A 24,400-nucleotide genomic window follows, 5' to 3' on the forward strand; every position below is an offset into this window, starting at 1 on the left:
CACTGTGGAAAGAGAGCCAAGGCTGCTTCCAAGTTCATTAATAATTTTGGCTTTCTGGAGGAAGGATTTGGATTGCTTTGCTCTTCAAATATCAAAACATCCAATTAACACAGCTAATTAGCATCACTAGCAGCAGTCAAAAGAATGGCAATTTAGATGCAGGATTTCAAAGGTTTCCTAGTTGTAGGCCAAGGCAACCCATCACTTGCTAATGACAAGAATTCCTTGCTTAGGCAATTCTATAGCAGCCATCAATTAGCCTAGCCACCAGGCAGAGACTGGCCCCATCCCTGAGTCATTTGTCTAATCAGAACTGGGAGGAGAGAAAGAGAGAGTTGGGGAGCGGGAGCGAGGGGGAGGGAGAGAATGAATTAGGAAAAAAGGGAAGCACAGAGACGGAGAGATAGAGAGAAATAACACACAAAGACAGAAATTCTCAGAGACTAAAAGAGACAGACACTGCGTGAGAGAGATGAACAAAAAAGCAGCTTATAAATAGACAGCAATCCTAGAGGCACAGAGAAATAGAAATAAACGTCTTAAGTATAGAAAAGATATGACAAAAAACTTCAGGCCACCAGAAGCTTTGGGAAAGTGGTTGATCTCTGGGAAGCCTAGCATTCTGATTGATAAAATCGGGCTGAGCTGTGAGAGCAGATTAAAATTTGGCAAAGTTCAGCTGCTATGGTGAGACTCGAAGACCCCATCCGAGCTACTTGTTCCCCCTCACACTGAACGTTGGCCTTTCATGAGCCTTGGTTTCTCTTTTGAAGGTTGAGTATGAGGTCAACGTTCCTCTGTGTGCTTTCTCCTGTGATCAACACCCATCACACCCTCTTCTCCGCTCCTGGTATGGACAACCAGACCTGTGATCAAGTGGGAGTACTGTTGTCTCCCTCAAGGAAGGAAAACAATGGATCTCCTACTAAGTTCACCTCAGAACAGACTTTGGAGTCTTTCCTCCTCCCTACTGCACCGCCTCTGCCCTGGTTCAGGCTTTACGGTCACACTCCTAGAACGTCACAACAGCCTCTGCTTTCTCTCCTTGCTGCTGTCCAGTACAATTCATGTCACTGTTGCCAGAGTGACATTTCTAAGACATGGGTAGGACTATGTTTCTCTCTGACTTAAACCCCTTTATAATGGGTTCCATACCTTCTCTAGGTCAAGCCCAAGCCTGTTAAACATGGTATGTAAGGCCTCCTTCTGGGTGCTGGCTTCTGCTGTCTCCTCTGTAGCCTTTCCTCACCCTCCTCTCTTACCCCTGTCTACACTCACACTCCAACCACTCGAGATGACATGGGGACCCCTGGACACTTCATACTGCCTTTATCTCTGGGCTCTGCTTTATCCTATCTGGCCCCTGCAGTATCTAACTGATCCTTACTCTGTACTCTTGCTCTGTTCCTCTCTATGTCTTTGTTCACACCCTTCCTCTGCCTTTAAATTTGTTCTTTTCACCACCTCATCTTTCGCCTATCATGTTTATAAGGGTCACAAACTCAAATGTCTTCAGAGGGCAGGCTCATAATAGAAATAGGTATGATGACAGTTGTAAAACAGTAGGAGATTAGTGGCAAATTGGACAGTAAATGCCATGCTCAAAGCCCTCAAACTCAACATTAAACTAACCAACCAACCAAGTCATCAGTCAGCAGACATGCTCCTGGCCAAAGCCACTATCTGCAGAAAAGAATTAGCCGTGGGCCACCAGTTGGCCCACTAGGCCCTCCAGGCTCAGACTCCCTTACATCCCTTGGTATCTCCTCACATCCGGTTTCCTCATGAAAGGTATTTTAGCAGCCTGTGCCATCTCCTTCCCTTTGGGCCCTGCAGGGGTGTTAACTGTGTGTAAATAGCTGCAAAGAACCCCAATGTTTCCAGTGACTAGGCCAATCCTATCATACGCCTGGCCCAGGCAAGATGTTATTAATCAGCATTTTAATGAAGCCTAATTACCACAGATGATACCTCCCACCAGGTAAGACAATGGTTACAGATGGGAGCAAACCAGGAAATCGCTGCCCTCTCCTGGGCTCACTCAGATCATAAGCATGAAGGGTTAACTTGAGAAGGACTGGACAGCTGTAAGGATGAGAGTCCAGCAGAGGGCCCTGCTAGCAGTAAGAAATGACTCCTCTCCCAGTGCCAATATAAACAGTCGGGACAGTGAGTTGAGCTGGACTTCTGGCTAGGGATGGGCTCTGGCAAGTGATCATCATCTCTTCTGAGGTCTCTTCTGGCTGACATTCTATTTTTCCAGATATGACTATGTGTTTGTTTCCAGTACCTATTCCTGAGTCAGGCCTTGGTAAGGCATCAAAGTCTTCCAAAAATGACCTTTGTTTCCTCAACTCTTTGTTTTCTCTCTTTGCCCTTCCATTTACTCTTCTTCTTTCTTTACAATGCTCCTTACAACTGCCCTCCCACTGCCACTGGCTCCTGTGGCACAGCAATAATCTGAACTCTGAGAACAGATAGTCTCAGCTGTGTGACCTTGAGAAAGTTGTTTCCAGCATCCTCATCAGTCAAATGAGAGCAGTAATCATGTCCTATCTTTTCCACATGGTTGTTCAGGGAAAATACCTAGGGCAATGCCTGCTGCCTAACCAAGTCAATTTCTTTTTTTTTTTTTTTAATGTTTTATTTATTTCTAGGAGAGAGAGAGAGAGACAGCGTGAGCAGGGGAGGGTCAGAGAGAGAGGGAGTCACAGACTGAAACAGGCTCCAGGCTCTGAGCTGGCAGTCAGCACAGAGCCCGACGCGGGGCTCGAACCCACGAACCGCGAGATCATGACCTAAGTGAAAGTCGGACGCTTAACCTACTAAGCCACCCAGGCGCCCCTAACCAAGTCAATTTCTTTACTTCTTTTTTAAAAAATTTTTAATGTTTATTCATGCTTTGTGTGTGTGTGTGAGAGAGAGAGAGAGAGAGAGAGAGAGAGAGAGCATGAGCAGGGGAGGGAGGGGAGGGACAAAGAGAGAGGGAGACAGAATTCAAAGCAGGTNAAAAAAATTTTTAATGTTTATTCATGCTTTGTGTGTGTGTGTGTGTGTGAGAGAGAGAGAGAGAGAGAGAGAGAGAGAGCATGAGCAGGGGAGGGAGGGGAGGGACAAAGAGAGAGGGAGACAGAATTCAAAGCAGGTTACAGCCTCTGAGCTGTCAGCACAGAGCCCGACATGGAGCTTGAACTCACAAACCATGAGATCATGATCTGAGCTGAAGTGGGATGCTTAACCCACTGAGCCACCCAAGTACGCTCCCCCCACCCCCAGGTCTCTTTCTTAATTCTGCACCTTCACTGAGAAGTCAGTAGGTGGGAGAAACATTGGGCCCTTGCTTGTTGTTTCTTGATCTGGGAATGAAGTCTGGACTCCACAAGGCTTCCAAAATCATACTAGGGGGAAGGGCCACTGGTCTAGGGTAAATTAACCGGCTCCCCCTTTCTATCTCCTCCTACATACACCATCTGTTTCTCCTGTTAATACAATCATTTCCTCATGCTATTTTCTTGCTCAAGAACCTTCTCTGGCTACCCATTGCCTATAAGCTAAAACCTCAAATTAGTACTATGGCCCTCAGGCTATTATCTGGCTCCAAAGGACTTTTCCAGCTTTACTTCCTGGGCCTCTCTTGTATGAAGTTGCCACTCTAGACAGGCCAACTCCTTAACATGCTCGGTTCTAGCACAGAGGCTTCCTTTATCCATGCTGATCCTCTCTCTGGAGGGCCTTCCTTGGGTCACCACTAGACTGTAAGTTCCGTCACCAGACTATGAGAGGGGATGCTATTTTGTTTCATTTCATTTTAAATCTATTAACAGAGCTAGATACAATGAAGACTCTCAATAAATATTTGTTAAATTAGACTAAATGACAGCCCTTCAAATTTTTCTTTTTAAAAGTCTGGAATAGTTCCCTTTATATGCGATGATGTAATCAAGTTCAAGATGTGAAGCCAAGAGACCTGGGGTCAAACTCAAGCTTTGCCACTGTAATGGCTAATTTTATAAATCAGCATGGCTGCAACACGACGACCAGATAAGTGGTTGAACATTATTCCAGATGTTTCTGTGAGGGATGTTTTGAAAGGGATTATCACTTAATTTGGTGGACTTTGAGTAAAGTAGATTAATCTCCATAATGTGAGTGGGCTTCATCCAATCAATCGAGGGCCTGAATGGAACAAAACACTGACTTCCCTCGGAGCAAGAGTGAATTCTGCAATGGACAGCCTTCAGATTTGAACCGTTAAATCTGCTCTTCTCTGGATCTCCAGCCTGTTCACCTACCCTGCAGACTTTGGACTTGCCAGCCTCCATAACCATATGAGCCAACTCCTTAAAACAAATCCCCTACTCTCTCTACATCCTACTAGTTCCATTTTTCTGGGGAACCTTGACTTATACAACCACGTTATACATTTATGTCAAGTTATTCTACCTCACTGAGCCTTTGTTTTCTAAACTGTAAAATGGGGATAATTGTTCCTCCTCCACAGAATTGTTGTTATGATTCATTGTGACCCTGTGCATGTGAAAGCCCTGGAAGTTGTGAGCTACTGCTCCGTGCTAAATCTTATCACAGGCTCACAACCCTCTAGGAAGGCATCTCCACCTGACCTAGCCCTCTTTAAACTCAGACATTTCTGTGCTCCAAGAGTAGTCTAGGCCCATACCAAGCTGACTCTGTCCTCTCTTTTACCATCTAAGTACATGTGAGGCCCAGAACTGGAGGGAGATGGAGTGGGTAGGGACAGGGTCCCAAAAGAGGCTAGTCTGGGCAGCTCTCAAAGCTAGAGCAGAGGCTGCTATAAAGGATTCAGACATGATGCTGCAGTTGGTTGGGTCTTGAATTTAAATGCAGCCCATTGCTCTTTGTCTTGACAAGGTAATAAAAAAAATCCTCAGACAGTATATTATGGATGCAAAGGTGCAGCACAGGCTCTCTGCCCGCCACCTGGGAGAAGGAAGACATGTCTGGGCCTAAAGGAGGCAGGCCTTAGGGGGAGGGAAACAGGTCAGAGTGGACAGCACATCATTGGCAGCACAGGGAGGGCCTGGACCCCTAACACGAGGCCGGTGCTTCCCGATCCTCCATGCTGTGACTCACAGAGGAGATGCTATTTGCTTGCACAGTGAAGGAAACTGTGAGGGGCTGCTTTCTGCTCAAAGTTACTGGCCCCCAAACCTGGGCCACTCCAGCCTTGTGAAGCTATGCACGAGCTGAGGTATCAGCACCTTGGTGCAACTCACCCAAGCACTGAGGGTAGGAATCTCTGTAATACACCTTCCTCTTCCTCCTCAGCTGGGAACACAGGAGATGCTATGGTCTTCATGGTAGACCTGGTGGAAAACTCAGCTAGGAAGTCATAATTGGGCCCCCAAGCTCCAGTGGGTCTTGTGATTGCTGTCTCTCTCGATGGGCCGAGAATCCTGCAAATCTGATCATGTCGTTCCTCACTCAAAATGGCTAGCACATACACTCCTCAGTAGGGCACAGAGTGTGCCCCCTCCGCCCCTGTGCAGCTCCATCACTAAGCACTCCCTCCTTTAATAATTTTATCTATTTTCAAACAACATCTGGCTTCCCCCCATTATTTCTCTCCAGGTATGGATGTGGCTGATTTGACTGCTCTAGGATAAACTTGTCCAGAAAGTAGAGCTCCAGGCTGCCTTGGCTACAGGCTGCGGGTGGGTCCCCAGTGCTCATATTAGGACTGGCCTTGAGGTAACAGTGGCTCCCTGTGACATGCTCTTTCCTGATGGACCACTGCAATAGCCTGTGTCAAGCAAACTGCACAGGCACTTTGAAGACTTCCATCCAAGTCAGCTTTGTTAGTATCACATTCACCAAAGCAAGTCACCCAGATACACCTAACATCAGTGGGGCAAGAAAGAATACTCTGTCCACTGTCCTTTCTGGCACTTGAAGCTCTAGACATCCAGCTGCTGACCCACCATGCTGTGTCATGTCTCTGGGCCTTGGCCTGGAATGTTCATTAACTGTAATATCTGCACGTCAGCTTTTCCATCAGATTGTATCTTGGAATGCAGGGGGCCTCACTTGATCAAGTTATGTGTCCCCAACCACCCAGTATGGGACCTGACACAGAAGGAGTGCTCAGAAAGACCCATCATCTGTACTATGGTTGAAATTTGAGTTCACAGAAAAGGGCAATAGAGATTCCTTAGTCAACTGTCCCCTTCAGTGAGGAAGCAATGTGTATCCATCTTTGATCCCCAACGCCCAGCACAGGACCTGGCACGGAGTGAGTGCTTGATAAACAATTTTGCATGAGTTCTCCTAACATTTATATAGATAAGAAAATGAAAGACCAGAGATGGAAAATGAAGTTCCTAGGTCACACAGGAAGTTTCTGAAAGTCTGGATTCCAGCCCGGCTCCCCTGATTCCCAGGAGGCCAGAACCCACCACCAGCCCTTTTCTAAGGCCTTGTTTCTTGACACAGACCTAAGGTTATGTGAAGTAGGACTTTACTTGTTTGAAATTTCTCTTAGATCAATTGCCAGATCCAACATAGATGAGTTCCCATTGCTTTAAAGCCGTGGAGGCAAAAGGCAATTGCTGTGAAAGCAACAGAGCTGGCTTTGGAGGCTGAGGGGCCTGAGTTTAGGAATCAGCAGAAGCACTTGCTGATTACATGACCTTGTGTAAGTGCCCTGACTACTCTGTGCATCAGTCTCCTCCCCCCACTTCATGTACCACGGGGGACCAGAATGCCTACACGTCAGGGTTGTAGAAGAGGTCCTGCTAATGTGTACGCTTACCTAGAACACGTTCATCACAGGTGGCCACTCACGGTGACATTGTGTTTCCAGATTGTGCTTCAAAGCCGGCCTGCAAGCACTAGCCATCACCCTCAGAGACGGTTTGCCCTGACAAAGACTCCCAGGCTCGATGCCCTGCCATCCTGGTATTTTAATATTCACAGTGCCACCGCTCGCTCTGGAACAGCCACTGACCATAAAGTTTGACATTTTGAAGATTATAGTGCTTGGAATTAGTCATGCACATGTGATGTCATTGTTCCTCCTGGCCTTGCTCCCGAATCTAAAAATGACTTTCAGTAAAGCCCGGTAACTTTCCCTCAACAATTACTCTCTAGTGCGGAGAGGTATGCAGGCATTGAGGCCAAGTGAAAACTCTCCGTCACTTGGGAGAGAGCCAGACCGGAGGAGAGATGGTGTGAGTCCGCATATTTGGAGGAAGGGGTCTGCTCCGCCAGGCCTTGGTGGTGCACTGCCTCCCGGGAGCAGAGGGGCTGGAGGGCTGGAAGGGACGGTGCAGGGAGGGGCATGTGAAATCTCACAGCAGTCTGGCTGCGAGCACAGGAGTGGAGCAGGGGCTGTGGGATTGCAGGGCTTGGGTTTGGAGCCTGGCTCTGCCCCTCACATGTTGTGTGACCCTGGGTAAGTTAACAGTTTAAGCCAACATCTTCTCACTTGCAGGACAGGAATGGTGGCTCCTTCATAAGGCTCTGGGAGAATTAAATAAGCTAATAGAGCACTTAGCACAGTGCCTACCACATGGTAGGCAATTCATAAATATTTTCCTTCATTCAAGAGCTTTCCAACTTTCCAAGACTCAGATATCTCATCATGCTTTAAATGATGTGTGTTCCCAGAATCCTAGAGACATCCACTGGCACATATTATTACTAAACACTTAGGCAAAGGGAAGTGAGTTTGGGATTTTCCAGCCTGCCTTTACTGCAAATGAGTAGCGGCAGACTCAAGTCACAGTTTCCTTGTGAGAGGACTCAGAATAAGAATCTCCTCTGCTTTCAAACTAGCCTTCTGGTTTTACAGATGGTGTGGATGATTCTCCATCTAGATAGGAAGTCTGAACTCCAACTTGCTGGCCTCCCAACTACCTCCTCAGCAGGACCCCTGACCTCCTGGGATGGCCATGAAGTGATCACTCAGAATTTTAATGTGTGATAATAGCATCCCTTACTAGGAGCTAGTCAGGGTGTTAAGTACTTACATATGTTCTCATTTAACCTCACACAAACCCTAGCGGGGGGAGGGGGTTATACCATTATCTCTATTATCTGGGTAAGGAGTCTGAGGTCCCGAGAGGTGAAGGAATTTGCCCAAAGTTGTACAGGGCTTAAAAATGCCATAGCAAGTATCTGGAATCAGACATGCATGACTGCAGAGAATGTGGGCTCCTAACCACTGAACCACACCGGCTCAGATACATACAGTCCTGGTCCTTGCCTGAGTCTGGACTGGTTAGAAGTCCTGGCTTCCCTGTAGCTGGACTGAGAGACGCCACATTCCCCGAGGATGGTATAGAAGACGCAGCCTGTGTTACTGTAGCAGACGGCTACAAGTTTGGAGCGAGTTTTGGGATTGTGCCCTTGGTTCTCATCAGGCAACACTCTGAGAGGCAACCTCATGATGCTGGTGCTGGCACGTGTGGGAGGAATGCTTAAGAGGCCAGACAGAGGTCATTCCTCCCAACGTGGGTCCCTGGGTGAGAGGTTTCCTTAAGAGCTCAGTGCCAGGAAATGCTTCGTGGTGCTTTATTGAGGCATGTGCCTTTGTTGCAGTTAGCACATATGGTAAATAAATGAGCAAGCAAAGTAGAATAGCTAGCCCTCGGACACATACACCAGGATGTCATGTGGGGCCTCAGGAGATGACTCCTTCCTCACCACAAACCTTCCCCATAGGGTGCTCTGGGAAAAGAGGCTCCCCTTGATATTTTCACACCCTCTGGTTGTCCCTAGCTCAGTTCACATGCCCCGGATCACATACTTTGTCAAGAAGCCACTCTGCCTGCCGCTGTGGGAGAGGCAGAAGACAGAAACAGTGATCCCTGAAAGACAGTTTCTTCCAGGTGAAGGTCAAGTCCTTACTTTTCTGAAAAGCTCCATAAATGGTATTTGAATCTGAATCTGAACTGAGGTTTGAGGAGAGGAGGAAGAGGAAGGGGAGAGGGGACAGAGGACTGGAGAAGAAAGGAGAAGGACAGAAGGGGCCAGCCTGCGCGACAGGGCTGCTGGAAGGGGAGGAGGGGAGGGTGTTCAGAGGCCAGCCCCGGGCAGCCACCTCCCTGCTCAGCCCCTGCACAGGCAGAGCATTGAGCACTTGCTCATGATCCTACGAATGGAGAATACTGGACTCAGATGTGGCTTTGGGTGCAAAACATTTCCACTTTTTGCCACTATTTGCCTTAAGTCAGGAAGGGAGCTAAGGAGGAAGAAGAGAGAAAGGAAAAGTGGGAGAGGGGGGAGGAGAGGGCGGATGGGGAGGAGGGAAGAGAGGGCGTACTGAGATGTGTGTGTGTCTGTATATATGTATATGAGAGTGAAATAGACAAAAAGAGAAAGAAAAAAATGGAGAATGAGAGGGAAGAAGAAAGAAATGGGTGGGGAGGAGGGATGTTCATGGGGAAAGGAACCTGGGAGAAGTGAAGGTGATGTGCACCCCCCTTCGCCCCACCAAGGGGGCTCAGGCTCCCCTCACCCCTTCCCCAGCTCAGATCCTGGCCCAGACAAAGGACCTGGCCTCCCAGTCCTCTGCCGGGAGGAAGCTAGACTCTCCAAGGCAGCCATGCACCCTGGGGGCCAGGAGAGGGCACTTCAACCTCAGGCAACAGCAGCAGAATACAGCTGGTTGTCCCTGCCGAGCAGGCAGCAGGGGGCGGAGAGCCTGGGGGGAGAAGCCAGCCGGTTAATCAGGCTGGCGGGTTACCAGCACCTCTCCAACGCAGCCAGGTCCCCACACACATCCCTGTGGACACGGGACTGGCAACGAAGTGGTTTGGGTCTCCCTCTACACTAGCCCAGCACGGCTCCTGCCTTCCCCCTGCCCTGACCCTATTCCAGATTTCCGTCCTGAAGAGCAACATGCCTCCAACTTCCTTCCATGTCCCCTCCTCCTCCCCTTCACCAAGAATCACTCCTTCCATGAGTACAGGCAGACTAATCAATCTTCAAAACCATTCCTTACACACTTTCCCTTTGATTTACACAGCCACTCACAAAGTGGACAAGGCAGGGAAAATGGGAAACTGAGGCACAGAGATGGAACATCAGCGGTCTGACATCACATTAAATAAGTAAAAATCACTGTACTTTTCAGTGGTTATACTCCATGATGAGAACCCAAGTATCTTGGCCGTTTACTGTGACACTGCTCCAAGACCAGTGTCAAGGAAGGCTTATGTACATTGTCTTTGAGCACCTAACTTTGTTCCAGACTGAGTCTTGGCCTCAGTCACACATCCTAACTACAGACCAAGCCCTGCCTGAGCATTAATGACTATGTTCTGGTAAGAAGTTTTGAATTATGCACATGAGTACAGATAATGGAGTCTGAATCCACTGGGGTATCTGAGAACTCCAAACACTTTTAAGAGGATTGTTGTTTAAGAATCTTAGGAATCCCTTAAGCATCTTAAGGACCCTTCAAGGAAGTTTCCATCAAACCTCAAGTCTGCACTGATTTCATCTTTTCCTGATGGCCCAGAAATTTATTACTTAGATTTCACCCAATTCAGTACTTGACTGGTAACAGTAATAATAAAGCTATCATTTATTGAGTGCCTACCATGTTCCAGGTGATCTATTAGGCACCTGAGAATTTTTTTTTATGTTTCCATCTACTTGAAACAACCCTATGAGGTAAGTTTCATAATCATCATTGCTATGAAAGGGCAAAGTGAGGCTCAGAGAGGTCAGGCCACTTGCCCAAGGTCACACGACTAGTAAATAGCAGAGCTGAGATCTGTACCCAGGTCAGCCTGGCTTTAAAGGCCATGTTCCTTTTCACCCTACTACTGCATAATGGCATCTGTTACATCTCAGCTATTGTTAGCTCCTCGGCCACATGACTGGTTTCTTTAAAGAAACTGTCCTCTAGAGGGGTAATAAGGTTTGGACTTGATATCAAAAGAAATAAATCCAAGCTCCTGGGAGGGCATTGCTCTACCACCTACAGACTGACACAGGCCTCCTTCATCTGACTCTCACTTTTCATACTTCAGGAGTTGGGGGCTGGTTGTTTCTCTGAGTAGGCTCTCAGGGTCAAAATGTACCTCCCTTGTTTATAAAACACAGATAATAGCACTCATCTTTCTGGGTGTTTGTAGGGGATCAAAAAAGATGATGGCTCTGAATGCACTTTATATACTGGTAAGTGCTGTTCACTTCCTGATAGTCTACTCAGGGCTCAGCATTCTGTAGAAGTTCTGTGAATACCACTGTAAAGATGTTTTTGCTTTGAACTGAAACCTAAGCATTCTCTGTCTCCTCGAGTCTCTCCACTGACTCAGGGCAAAATCTGCATAGAATGAGATCAGGTCCAGACCCTCAGGTCTCTCCTCCTCCCAGCCACCACCCCCACCTCCTGCCTCTTGAGACACATCAACAAGCCAAGCACGGCCACAGCCCTGGCTAAAGGCCCTTGTCTCACACAGACTTGACAGCTGCCTCTTCTTATTGGCAGGACATTTATCATCTTGAGGAAAATATTGATGGATAAGAACCCCAGACAGGCAGCGTGTTTCACTGGGCATGCAGCCTGCTGCTTAGGAAGTGAGATTTGAGGTGCAGGGTTTTCTGGATGAAAGGGAAGGTTGGTGGTCCTGTGGAGAATGGCCCATGCTCTCAGGGGTTTGACAAAATCCAAGGGATGACTGTGTCCAGTACATAGTAGATGCTCAATAAAGGAGTTAGACCCAGGCTCAATAGGCTCTTAGAATGAGATCTGGAGGTTGGAGGCCTTTGGTCCAAACTCTTTTCCAGATAGGACAGTGGGATCAGGGAAGGCTAGTGACTTGCTCAGTATCACATAGCAGGTCAATGGCAGAGACCATATTAACAAAGTCCATGGCTCATGAGTCTCCCATGGGAACACTGACCATTACGCGAGGATGCTACCAGGAGATATCCCAAAACCTCTGGTCAGATGGAGTAGTCTGGGAAGCTGAAACTCTGGGTTCCCTAGGGAGTCTGGAAGAAGGGGATTCCCCTAATTACATGCAAAGCCATTCCCAGGGCGCACATCTTTTTAAAGATGAGAATGGGAATAAGGCAGGGTGGGTGTGTTACTTGGAGAGGTGTTGGGACATTGGTCTGTGCTGCGCTCTGTCTCTAGCTGCCTGAAGCCACCACGTGCCACGGCACTCTCCCTGAAACCACCTACTGGTTCCCACAGCCCTCTCTAGCCTCATTGCCTCTTACTCCCTGCCTTGCACCCCAAGGCCTAGTTTCGTCCAAAGGAGGGAAGCAGCTCTCCCAGTGCTCTGGACTCCGCACACGCTGCTCGCTCGACCTGCCAAGCCCTGACATGGTCCCTTCCTCACTCCACCTACTCCCACCCCCAGCATCCCCAAGGCTGGGTTTGATGCTCCTTCTGGCCACTGCCTGTGTCCCCCTCTGTCACAGCACTGTGCTGCGGTCACTCTCCTGCCTGTCTACCCCACCATACTGGGAACTTCTCTAGGCAGAGGCCATGACCACTTGGCCCTGCCTCCCTAGAAACCAGGCCAGACCCTGGTGCATAGTAGATGCTCAGTGAATGTGGCCCTGCTGTCTTCCACATAGAGCTTCAAGATGATGCTGGCTCCCACTGGCTCTTGTTCTGACCTCTAGGGCCACATAGAATGGATCTAAGGGTGCCTGGGTGGCTCAGTCGGATAAGCGTCCAACTTTGGCTCAGGTCATGATCTCATGGTTCGTGGGTTCGAGCCCCGCTTTGGGCTCTGTGCTGACAGCTAGCTCAGAGCCTGGAGCCTGCTTCAGATTCTGTATCTCTCTCTCTCTCTCTCTCTCTCCGATCCTCCCCTGTTCATGTTGTCTCTCTCCCTCAGAAATAAATAAAACATAAAAAAAATTTTTTAAAGAGAAATAAAAAGAATGAATCTACTCCCTCTGCTCCAAGATGACTCTTTAGAAATTTGACCAAACCACGGCCTCCAAATGTCTTCTTTCCAAGGAAGATATTCCCAACTCCTCGACAAGTTCTTCCTAAGTCATAGCTTTGTGTAGGGTAACCAACCATCTTGGTTTGCTTAGGACCATCCTGATTTTAGCCCTGGAAGTTCCTTATCTCAGGACACCCTATGCCATAGGCAAACCTGAATAGTTGGCAAACCTTGTTTTGTCTTCCTTTCTCATCTCAGTCCTTCAGAGGCATTGCACCATTTTTCTCAATGTCCTGTATAGAGTGGTGGCCAGAAATAAACACGGCTCCAGGAGTCCAATGACACAGCAGAGCAAAGAAAGGCTAGCACCTCCTTGCTCCTGACTTCTGCTTCTGTTAATGCAGCCAGTCAACATCAATTTTGGCAGGACAGTATGTGGTGGATGTGGGGGTTGATACATTTGCCTTATTGACCAATATCAAGCTTAATAGTGTCAATTAAGATGCCTTGACCATTTTACTACACAGAAAACCTCATTTTCCCAAATCAGTACTTTTCAAAGCTGTTTTTGTTTTGTTTTACACTAAAGCCAGAAATTGTTTAACACCTTTTTTCTTAATATTGCCTAAGCCCTCCAAGTGTTCCGGGCATTCATCCATTCAATAAGTATTTATTAAACACCTACGGTGTGGCACATGGTCCCTCTCTTTGGCCTTTGAGCTGGTCAAAGTTAGGTGCAACTCTGCAACTGATTTGAACTGATCTTCGGTAAAATTCTTCCACTCTGGGGGCTCTCCCCACATTTGTAAAAACAAGGGGATGGGAACACAAGTAAGTGTGTGCGTAAGTGTGCAAATGACCAGAAATATAAACAAACAGGTTCATGTTACTTAAGAACCAGCCAGGATTTTTCTGACCGTCAGCTAACGGCCATAACCCTGAAACAATATCAACTTTCCTTATCATCAACTTGGTTTCCATGGAGTCTCACAGTGCTGCTAGTGAAGGCTGACAGTTATCACCATAAAGAAACCTTACAACTTTGTAATTTGTAGCTCTCTGCTGTCAGTAATATTAACAGCATTTCGAATTATGGCTATAAACTTGACAACAGCAGATAAAACCCTTAGAAACCTCATTTGTGGGGATGAGGAAGGATGGGGGAAGGTAATAACATTTTGGTTTTCTAGCTCTGGAGAGGAGGCACGCTTTGATATGGAGGTGGGAGGCAACAGGGCAAGCCCTCCAAAAGGCAAGGCGGCTCAGCCCAGGCACCGCAGAGGGGTGCCTGGGTGACATTTGGGTGATCAGGGATTACAGACATGTCAATGCCAGAGGCAAGGGTCATAGAGAGCAGGGCTACCAGATGGACAGGGTTGGTTGGTAGGTCCCAACCTTTGTCGGGTTCAGGAAAGGGCTTTTATCCTACAGGAAATGGGAGGGATCTGGGCCAAATGCAGAGCAGGGAGGAAGGTGAGACAAAGCCTACCAGGCAGGATTGAGAGAATAACTCTGGGCACATTATTTGACTTTTCTGGGCTTTAGTTTCCCTATTAGAAAATGGAAGTGCTTATCGCAAAGGCCAAAAATGAAATTATTCTTTTGTGTCTGTCTGTCTGTCTGTCTGGCTATCTATCTATCTATCTATCTATCTATCTATCTATCTATCTATCTATCTATCCATCCATCCATCTATCTCTCTATCCATCCATCCATCGATTCAGAAATCCTATATTTTCATCTTCTAATCTAAAGATAAGAAAATTTGAAACCAGAATGGGAACAGATCTTTCCAAACCAATGCAATCCTCCAATACAGGGATCCTGACTTGTCCATGATGTACATCACAATATCATTATTTTTACCATGACTACTGCTACTATTAGCCATTCATTCATTCAGCCAGTCATTTCAGTAACCATTCATGTTTAAAGATCAAATTGTAGTCTACATCTGCATGGAGGAGAAACAGAAACTCACAGGCCTGAGTCCAGTGTTGTCTTCTGTTCCCAAAGCCTTCTGACTGAAGCATTTTTTGCTTATGAATTTTAACAAAGACTTGATCCTGGGTGTGACAATCAGGAACTGGGAAGTACCTAGGTATTGTACGTGCCAACCAACAGGTCAGACCTGACTGCTGCTTTCTCTTCTGTCTAAAAAGTGAAGTTTTCTTACCAAGAAAGAAAACCCAGGGAATACCCACGCCTCCTACCACCACACTCCCTCCAATAGCCCCAATACACACTTCTATTCTGATAATTCATCTGAGCAACACAGACCACATCACCCATTGTTCTATTAGTGAGCCAGCTACCAGATGTTGGTAAGATTGCTTCCATTTCATTCATTAATTCATTAATTCATTCACCCATCCATCCATTCACCCATCCATCCATCCATCCATCCATCCATCCATCCATCCATCCATCCATCCATTGGCATTCACTGAGATTCTAACTAGTATCAGGCTTTAAGCCAGAGAGATGAAGTGATTTAACCAAGGTCACACAGCTTTATAAGGGAAGCAAGGGGCAAAAGGCCACACTAGAATGGGAACCTTGATTCCCAGTATAGCATTCTTTTCTCCAACTCATCAAGGGGAGTCTACCTTGACTGTGCACACCAAGAAAAATCCCTCCCTTCATTATGACTCTACAGTAACTTATAGAAAAACCTAATATGACCCTGTCCAAAGCTCAGGCCTCTCTCTAGAACTTCAGCCTCATACAGCTATCTGCCTAATAAATTTCTCCATTTGTATATCACATGAGCCTCCTATACTCAATACATCGCAGAGCTCAAAATATTCCCCTCCTCAATTCTTTTCTCCAGTTTAAGTGATTGGTCCCACCATCCACCATGCTATTCAAGTCAAGAAAATTGGATATCTTCCTTGACTTCTTCTTTTACCCTCACACCCAAGCAATCACCAAAAATACTTAATCCTACCTGTTAAATATTATAACATGTTGCTAAAATGGAAGTATCTGTGTCTCGATTTTAGCTGAGATCCTAAGTCTATAGCTACTACCTTTCAATGTGAGGTATGAAATCACAAGGCAGGACTTGCAAAGGGAAACCAGAAAGCCTATTTTGCAATCTTTAGCTCGCCTTCAGACAAGAGGGATACTGGAGGGTATAGTGACCCAACAGAAGTGAACCACCAGATCATCAGGGACTGAGGAAGGACCATACACAACTGGCCTGAGAGGATGGACTTGGCCAACATCAACAGATATCCAGCGCAAGGGAAGGTATGTCTGAAGAAACTAATGAGGGCTTGCTCATGCAATCTCACAAAAGTACCCATCACCCAAGACCTTTCCTTTTCCTTTCCTACTCTCCTTCATCCTGTTAAATCTTGGAGGGCTGAACATCTGGGGTTAGCCAGATGGGGAAAAGGGCTGCAAGGCAAGCTAGAGAAACACAAGTCACCTTGAGTTTATTTGAGACAAGTCTGAGCTAGAGGATGGAGTGGTTTTTACTTTGAAGAGCTTTGATGGCTTTGACTGGACCAGATGTAGTTATTGCCGAACTGAGACTCTTTTGTGACAAGAGTTAATTAGAAAACTTTTAATTTCCTGAGAGTTATTAGAAAGTCATGGGGCCTGCCAGAGTTGTATGTGTCTAGATCTAGATCTATAATCTATATACATCTATCTGCAGAGTCAATGAGTGACAAAAAATACTTTATAATAGCACCCTGTGGGCACTGCTTGCTCAATGTGCCTGTTACATGGTTCTCATCTGCACCATCTGGCTCTACCTATGTTTCTTTATCACTTCCTGCTTCTGGCACAGCCCCAACCACTCTCCAATACTCTGGACACACATCCTCTCTCTGGCACCAGGGCTGTCCCCTGTAAGTCTACCTCTTCTAGGAAGATTCCTCCCACCCCTTCTCTTACCTGCGTGCTTTTTGTCCTAGAGGTCTAAGACTTAGTTTTTCTTTCTTCCTTCTGCCTTCCTTACACTCCCAAAGGGTTAAGTGACTCCCATGTGCTTCCCTGACCAGCAGAACTCCCCTCTGCCAGAGCATTTACCCTCTGATGCTGCTGTATCTACCTTTCTCCCTCCTTCCAAACTGTCTCCTCCTTGAAGGCAGGGCCTGTGCCTTATCCATCTATTTCTAGTGTCTAATGAATGAGTGTTGTTTGATGGGACATGTAAATAAATGACATCTTTAATGTCTGATGCATATTTCAGAAGACCCAGTGCAAGGCTTGTAGAAGGCTCTGAATTCAGACCAAGCCAATTAACTGAATTCGATATCTCTGCATCTTCTCTGGGCCACGCCAGCCATGTTCTTCTTCCAGAGCCAACATTTTCTGATTTCAAGGTGCCCACAGCTATAAGCCTGTGCAGAAACTAGTCTGCTCAGGACCCAAGGCCTCTGCTCCCAGTGTTTTTCTCATCCATTATGTCAAAGAGCTATTTCTTTTAGCTTGTAACCAGACCATAAATAAAGGCCAGAGAAGTTCTGGCTTTTTTATGATTCCAGTTTAGCCTTTCTCTCTCTCTTTTCTCCTCCTCTGCTTCCTCCTCCTCCTTTTCCTCCTCCTCCCTCTTTTTGTAAATTGTTTGAACAGAGCATATTTATTATTTGGCAGGCCAGTAAAATGTAAATAGAGTTTGCTGAAGAATGGTCCAAAATTCTCAGGAATTTATCATTTCACAACAACAACACAAGCAACAAACCACAGGAAGGAAAGGCAAGGGAGCTAATATTTAATGGTGCTGAATGTGTGCCCAGTGACTTGTCTGCATTCTTCCACGTAACCCTCAAAACAACGCTGTGAAGCAAATAATATCCTCACTTTATAGATGAAGAAACTGAGGTTCAGAGTGGTTATATAACTGGGTTAGGGCCCTCAGCTAGAATGATGCAAAGCAGAACTGATACCTAGGACTCTGATACCAGAGACATGAACGGAGACCATTAGCCAGGGCAGAAGCCTCTAGGATGTCCCCCTTTTAGATTATGTTAAAAGTTATGAGTCTTTCGGGGCACCTGGTGGCTCAGGTGGTTGAGCATCTCTTGATTTCGGCTCAGGTCATGATCTCATAGTTTGTGGGTTTGAGCCTCATGTTGGGAGCGTGGAGACTGGGATTCTCTCTCTCCTCTCTGTCTCTCCTCTATTCATGCTCTCTCTCTCAAAATAAATAAATGAATTTAAACAAAAGTTATGAGTTTCCTTCCAGAAAATGAACTATGCGTCTTTACTCAGCTTGCATAAATCGCAAACAGTTCGTCGGCTTTTCTTGAAGCCCGTCCATAAGCCCCTCAGGTAAGAAGCCTTAACTAAAAGAATGAAAGTAGCTAAGGGCTTAGCCTGACCAGCTGTCTAGCACACTTTTGTATTGATTTTCCCTATTAGATTGAACTTTTACACTCATGGAATCACTCCATATTAAGACTCTCTAAGCAACAGAATTGTGGATTGTTAATTTATAAATTCATCTAAGCATGAAATTATAAAATTTTAGATTTTAGATTTCAGAATCAGAAAAATTTTAGATTATCAGAGCTGGATAGAACCACAGTAGAGATCAAGTCCACTCATGATTTCATTCCATAGCTCTGACAGGTGGAAGTACTAGACAATGAGGCTAAGAGACGGACAGGGCTTGCTCAAGGTTACCTAGTAATGGTGGTGGAGTTAAAATTCAAACTCCGGGTGCTGACTTCAGAGCCAGATCATCAGGTGAAAGCCTCACCCAATAAAAGGAAAGCCATGCAGTCTGCATGGTGATGGAGGGGAGGGAAGGGGGAGAAAAATGGGGGCAGGGAGAAACATCTATTGAGTACCTATCAGGTGCCAGCAGTGCCTATGGATTGGAGATACACTGAATCATTTCGTTTTCCCAAGAATCCTGCAAAGTGAATATTATTACTATTTTTTATTTTACAAATGGGGAAATTGGCTCAGACTGGTGAGATAACCAGTCCAAGGTCACATGTCAAGGGAAGCATCGGTGACTGTGTCCATTGCTGTATTTCCCTGATGGAGTGGAGAAGGGAAGTCAGAGAACAAGACCCTGATAATTTTTAGCTGGTGCTTTTCCAGGGAGAAAAATAAAGCTGACAAATACAGTTGTTCTGGTGAGTGGAGAGGTAGACACTATTGCGGGGCTGAGTGAAATACCCCTCAGTCCCCCCCTAGCCCTTGTCTGGTCTTACTCTCTCACCCAGCATGCCCTGGATAACTAATGCATCCTGCACGTACCCTGATGCTGAGAAGGGCTACTCTGGATGGTGGCCATGAAAACTATGGGAACTACATACTCCTGCTCTATGAACCATTGGTGTTGTGAGGTAGGGGCCCTCAACTGTAATGACTCCACCGAGACTTTGCCCCACGAACCCTACCAACACAGCCATGGTCTCTTGTTCTAACAGCCCCTTCTTAACATAAATGCCGTTCCCCATTCACAGTCACATAACCTTTATGATGTTTTAACCAACAGTCACTTAATATTTAAAGCTGACAGTGCAATGCACATATACATGATTTCATTTTAACTCCTTGCAGCTCAGTGAGGTTAAGGGTTCTGTCCTCCTGTTACAGATGAGGACACTGAGGCCCAGCCAGGTGGCGAAACTTGCCGAAGGTGACACATCTAGCAAGTGGCCGAGCCAGGATTCAAACTCAGATTTTTTTTACTTGAAAATCTGTGCTTTACTTAACGCCACACTTCTTCATGACTGTCTCTATTTAATTCCCATAAAGGGGATCAGGAAAGCAAAGGTTTGGGGCCCTCTGTGAAGGTGAGGGGATCACCTTGGGGAGGTGACAGGACTTGCTGAAGGGCGCTCTCTGAGATGGCGCTGGTGCTGGCATCAGAATCCAGGTCTCCTGACTTTCAGTCTGGAGGACACTTCCTCCCAGACCATATTGCCATCGCCATCAGACTGTGTAATTTCTCTTTCTGATCGGGACACGGAGGAGGCAGCCAACAACGATCGAAATCCGTCTGCCTGAAGTCTCCCTCTCATATGAGAGGAGACACACATTTCAAACAAGAACCAGGTTAAATAACTCTCGTGTGCTGGGCTGGGCTGGCTTCCCTCGTGCAACCCCTGGGTCCTCTTCTTGAACCCAGATGACAGAACAAGGAAGGTGGCTCTGATGGCACTCTGGTCCATTTGGCTCGTGCACCACCTCACCATCCCCTCAGAACTCCTCCCAGTCACTAGCTCCTGTCCCTCACTGACACCCCCGCCCAATCACTTACGAAATCTACATGTATGTAGTTCCCCATTCTACATACTCCTTGGAAGCACCCAGGTTTAGGCCAGAATCATCTCCCACCTGGACTGTCAGAGCAGCCTCCTATGCGCATCCTCGCCCACCATCTTGGCCCCCTCCGATCTATTCTTCCCACTGTAGCCAGAGTGGTTTTCCACCGTGGTGTGAAACCCTTCTATTATAGCTCTCAGTTGCCTTCATATTCAAGTTCAGATTCCTCACAGTCTGCCACTTCAGTGTCATCCCTTGTATCTGAAGTCCTACAGCCATTCTGGACCACCTTTTCCCTCCTACACACCTTCCTTCCTCCCCTCTGTCTGCGATGTCCTCCCTCCAACAGACCCCAGCTCAGTCTGGCTAATTTTTACTCAGCCTTAAAAACTCAGCTTAGATGTCACTTCCACTGGGAAGCCTTCCTTGACCTCCCAAAATTGTGCTTGGGACTCTTCCTTCTCCCATACAAAGACATCTTTGTCATTAATATGTTTACTGCTACATCCACCACGCTTAGACCTTATCATAGCTTCTGGCAGACATTCATATGTACGTGTTAAGGAAACGTTCCTCAGGGCTCTCTGGAATTCCTCCACTACAGGACTTAACCATACTTTACTGTAATTGCCTCTTTCCTTTTCTGTCTCCCCAAAAGCTTTGTGAACCAGGGACTGTGCCTTTTTGCTTAGTATTTTACCCTAGGTGCCTAGTATGATTCCTGGCATGTACTGACAGCATGTTTATTTTGATGCATGAGAACTAGGTGTTGAAGAGGAAACCTGGGCCTGGGCCAAGGGAGGGGCATTCTACTAAGAAACACATTTACTTCCAATACAAAAGTGAGTGAGGTGCTAAGAAAGCACCTCTGACATCAGAAAGTACCTGCAGACTAAGTGCAAGCCTCCTCTGGAGGGACCTATGGCTCACTGGGAACAAGTATGTGGAATTCCCTTTGGCGCACATGCTCAGGTGCTTCTTCAGGCCACCCCGTCTATCTCCTTTGCCACAACATCAGGGGAGAACAAAGTAGGTGCAGTGCGGAACGCCGCTTATACACATATTACAGGCATTAGCAGGTCCTGAGGAAGTCATGGGCACACACTGCGTGTGTGTATGGGGGGAGGGGCAGTGTAACACAGAGAGGTGGCCAGGGTCCTCTGCCTTACAGCAGAGCCTACTCCCTTGGCCTTGCAAGGACAAGTAGTTAGTAAAGCAGATTTCAAGATGACTGTCTCAATCTTGGTGACTGCAGGGAAGGGACTCTCAGTTCTTATGATCCCTCCAGTGTTCTACGGGATCTGGAGCACTGCTCTAACACCTGGCTTACCTGCTGCTCACCCTTCCGCTGGTTGCCAATCGCTCTGCCTCCCATGTTCTCAGCAAGGTAACTGGACCCCCCAGGGCCACTAGGCTGCAACTGACTGGGTGGACTAGTCCTGAGTCATGCCACGACCAGAAAGGATGCTTTCCTGAACAAAATATGGCAGGAACTCTGTGAACACTCACCAAGGGTCGAACAAGCACCAAAAGGAACACTTCTACTTCTAGGGAGAGAGAAATTATATATATATATTATATAATATTATATTATATATTATGATATAATATATATATATAGTTACTGTCATCCCTTTCCTTTCTCTTCCATCAACTGTAGTGCTTTCTCTAAGGAAACTAAGTGTTAGGAAAGGAGAAATGGGTCAATCCAAAAACAAAAGGATAAAGGGAAGCAAAAACTGTCACAATATGTCACAATCCTTATGCAATGACCTTGACATTAGAATCAATACCCAGGAAGCTAGAATGACTAAATGATCCCCAGAAATTCAAGGAAGCTAGAAAGTAACCTCTAATAATTTCATTATGACAGGCGTGGAGGCTTTGAGAGAAACGGTATGAGGAAGCCAAGAAGAAAAGCAATTTGGGGAAGGAAATGTCAAAGCAGAGAGAAAGATGTGCAGAGGATGGGAAGGAAGGCAGAGAAGGCAGAGGGGAGGCACAGGGAGAGAAGGAGAGGAGAGGAGGGTGGGGAGAAGAGAGAAGCCAGGAGGGAGGGGATATAAGAAGTAGGGAGAGAAAAACACAGGACAGGAGTGGAGAGGGAGCTAGGAGGAGAGTGAGAGGAGGAAATGGGTGCAATGAAAACTGGTGAGCAGAGAGAAGAGAAAGAGGGCACAGGCATAAAAAGATGGGAAGTGAAAAGACAAGATCTAGTTTTACATGTTCAGGGTTAGAAGGAGGAGTCGAGACCACCCAGGTCTTCATCAGTAACCAGGAGGATGGTCATTCTCCAGCCTATGTGCTTACATACCTTAGCTGACAGAAGACACTCCCTTGTGAGGGTGTGAAGGAGCCAGAGATGGGAGCAGAAGGGCATAGCAGAGCCAGTAGGGAGAGGGTGTGTCTTTTAGAAGGGCAAGGGGAAAACAGGACAATCCAAAGATGCCACCAGCATAACCAGCCTCCATCCTCACTCCAGAGCCTAAGTCCTCACCCAAGCTAGACGCCGGATTCCTGCCTGCCCACTAAATCTTGCCAGACCTGGATACTCGCGGTCAGATGCGGGCTGGCCCAGGGCTGGGGGGACCTGCCAAGGATACAGGCTTCTTCAGTGTAGGGCACAGCAGCCGTGGTGCCCCCGATGATGTAGCTGTAGAAGGAGACCTCGAGGGTGTAGCAATAGGAAGTGTGGTCCAGTAGCCCACCGAGGAAGCGACGGCCGGTTCCTGCTTTCACGGCATCCCGGTTAAAAGATGTGCTGGACTGGGAAGGACAAAGTAGGGAGGAGAGAATCAGAACCAGGCACCTGCTGGCTATCAGATTTTGGATCTTACTACGCCTCTGGGTCTCAGCCTCCTCATCTGAAAAGTGGGATATTAACCACACATCACAGGGTTATTATGGGGACTGATTACATAAACAAACAGAATTAAATGAAAGCATCCAGCCGAGTTCTTTGGATAGTAACTGCCATTTAACAAATATTTGTGGGGATTTGAAGGGGGACAGATGGAGCAAGGAAAAGTAGACACAGAACAAGAAGCAATTATGTTGTGATGATAATCAAAATGAAAATTTGGGCAATGCTTTCAACTTTGTAATGTTGCTTCCCCACATGGCATCTCATTTGTGCTTCAAAATAGCCCTTTGACGTAGGTGTTGCAATTTTGCCCCTCTGGGTGAGAAAACGAGGCTCACAGTGATGGAGCAAGCAAGTGATACAGCACAGATTTGAACCAGGGTCTAAGTAGCTCCAGATGACTTGACACCCCTTCACAGTGGCCCTCTCCACCAGGGGCAGCTGAACTCCAGCCCAATATCACCAGATGTTGGCTGTTTCTCCACGATGGTGTCAACTTCACCCATGGAGGTGGACAGAGAGAGGACAGAGCCAGCAGGTCAACATCTCAAGTCCTCCGTTCAAGGACAAGTGAGATGTTGGGAAACTTGCCTTATTTGGTTTAGCCTCAGTTTCCTCATCTGTAAAGTGGAGGTAATAATACCATCTATTTCACAGAACTGTGAGGGTAATTCATCTGCGGTCAAAGGACATTCCCTGCTAACCCACAGAGATCTAAGGAAATAAAGAGACTGTGGTTTTAATAAGAGAATGTGTCTTGTTCTGCAGGGAATAAGAGAAGAAGGAAAAGAGGAAGGAAGAAAATAGCAAGACAAGGCAGATATTTAGAGACACATTGAAAGGAAGAGAAATTGTATGTGTCCATGCACATGGGTGTGCACATGATGTGAGTGCATGTGTGAATTCTGAGGTAAAGCAAGGGATCAGAAAAGTAGAACGTCGGGGCGTCTGGGTGGCTTAGTCGGTTAAGCGTCCGACTTTCGCTTAGGTCATGATCTCGCGGTTCGTGGGTTCGGGCCCCGCGTCGGGCTCTGTGCTGACTGCCAGCTCAGAGCCTGGAGCCTGTTTCAGTCTGTGACTCCCTCTCTCTCTGACCCTCCCCTGCTCACGCTGTCTCTCTCTCTCTCCTAGAAATAAATAAAACATTTTAAAAAACTTAAAAAAAAAAGAAAAGTAGAACGTCATATCTGAAAGGACCCTTGAAAGGGGTCCTTGAAAGACCCTTTCACTCTGATACAGTGAAATCATTTTAATGTTGGGTACTGAGGATCAGAGAAGAGACAGGGATGGGTGAGGACAGGTTACCTTGACCCTGGTCTTGAGCTCCTAAGATGGTTGCAGTGCAGGAACACCATCAGGCAAGGCCAGAAATAAAGCTCCTAGACTGTGCCCC

At 46.8% G+C, this 24,400-nt stretch overlaps 1 protein-coding gene across 12 annotated transcripts in view; it reads right to left on the bottom strand.

Moving 5' to 3' along the window:
- AGBL4 (AGBL carboxypeptidase 4) overlaps positions 1-24,400 on the bottom strand; it is a 1,406,556-nt gene that overhangs the window by 35,125 nt on the left and 1,347,031 nt on the right. For all 12 annotated transcript variants that reach the window (XM_077779716.1, XM_077779717.1, XM_077779714.1 and 9 more), the window contains one exon: positions 22,748-22,910. In XM_077779716.1, coding sequence (XP_077635842.1) covers positions 22,748-22,910 — 163 coding nt within the window. The remainder of the gene's footprint in view (positions 1-22,747; positions 22,911-24,400) is intronic.

The sequence above is a fragment of the Crocuta crocuta genome, unplaced genomic scaffold (genome assembly GCF_008692635.1).
Source record: "Crocuta crocuta isolate KB4526 unplaced genomic scaffold, BGI_CrCroc_1.0 scaffold168, whole genome shotgun sequence".
Classification (NCBI taxonomy): Eukaryota; Metazoa; Chordata; class Mammalia; order Carnivora; family Hyaenidae; genus Crocuta; species Crocuta crocuta.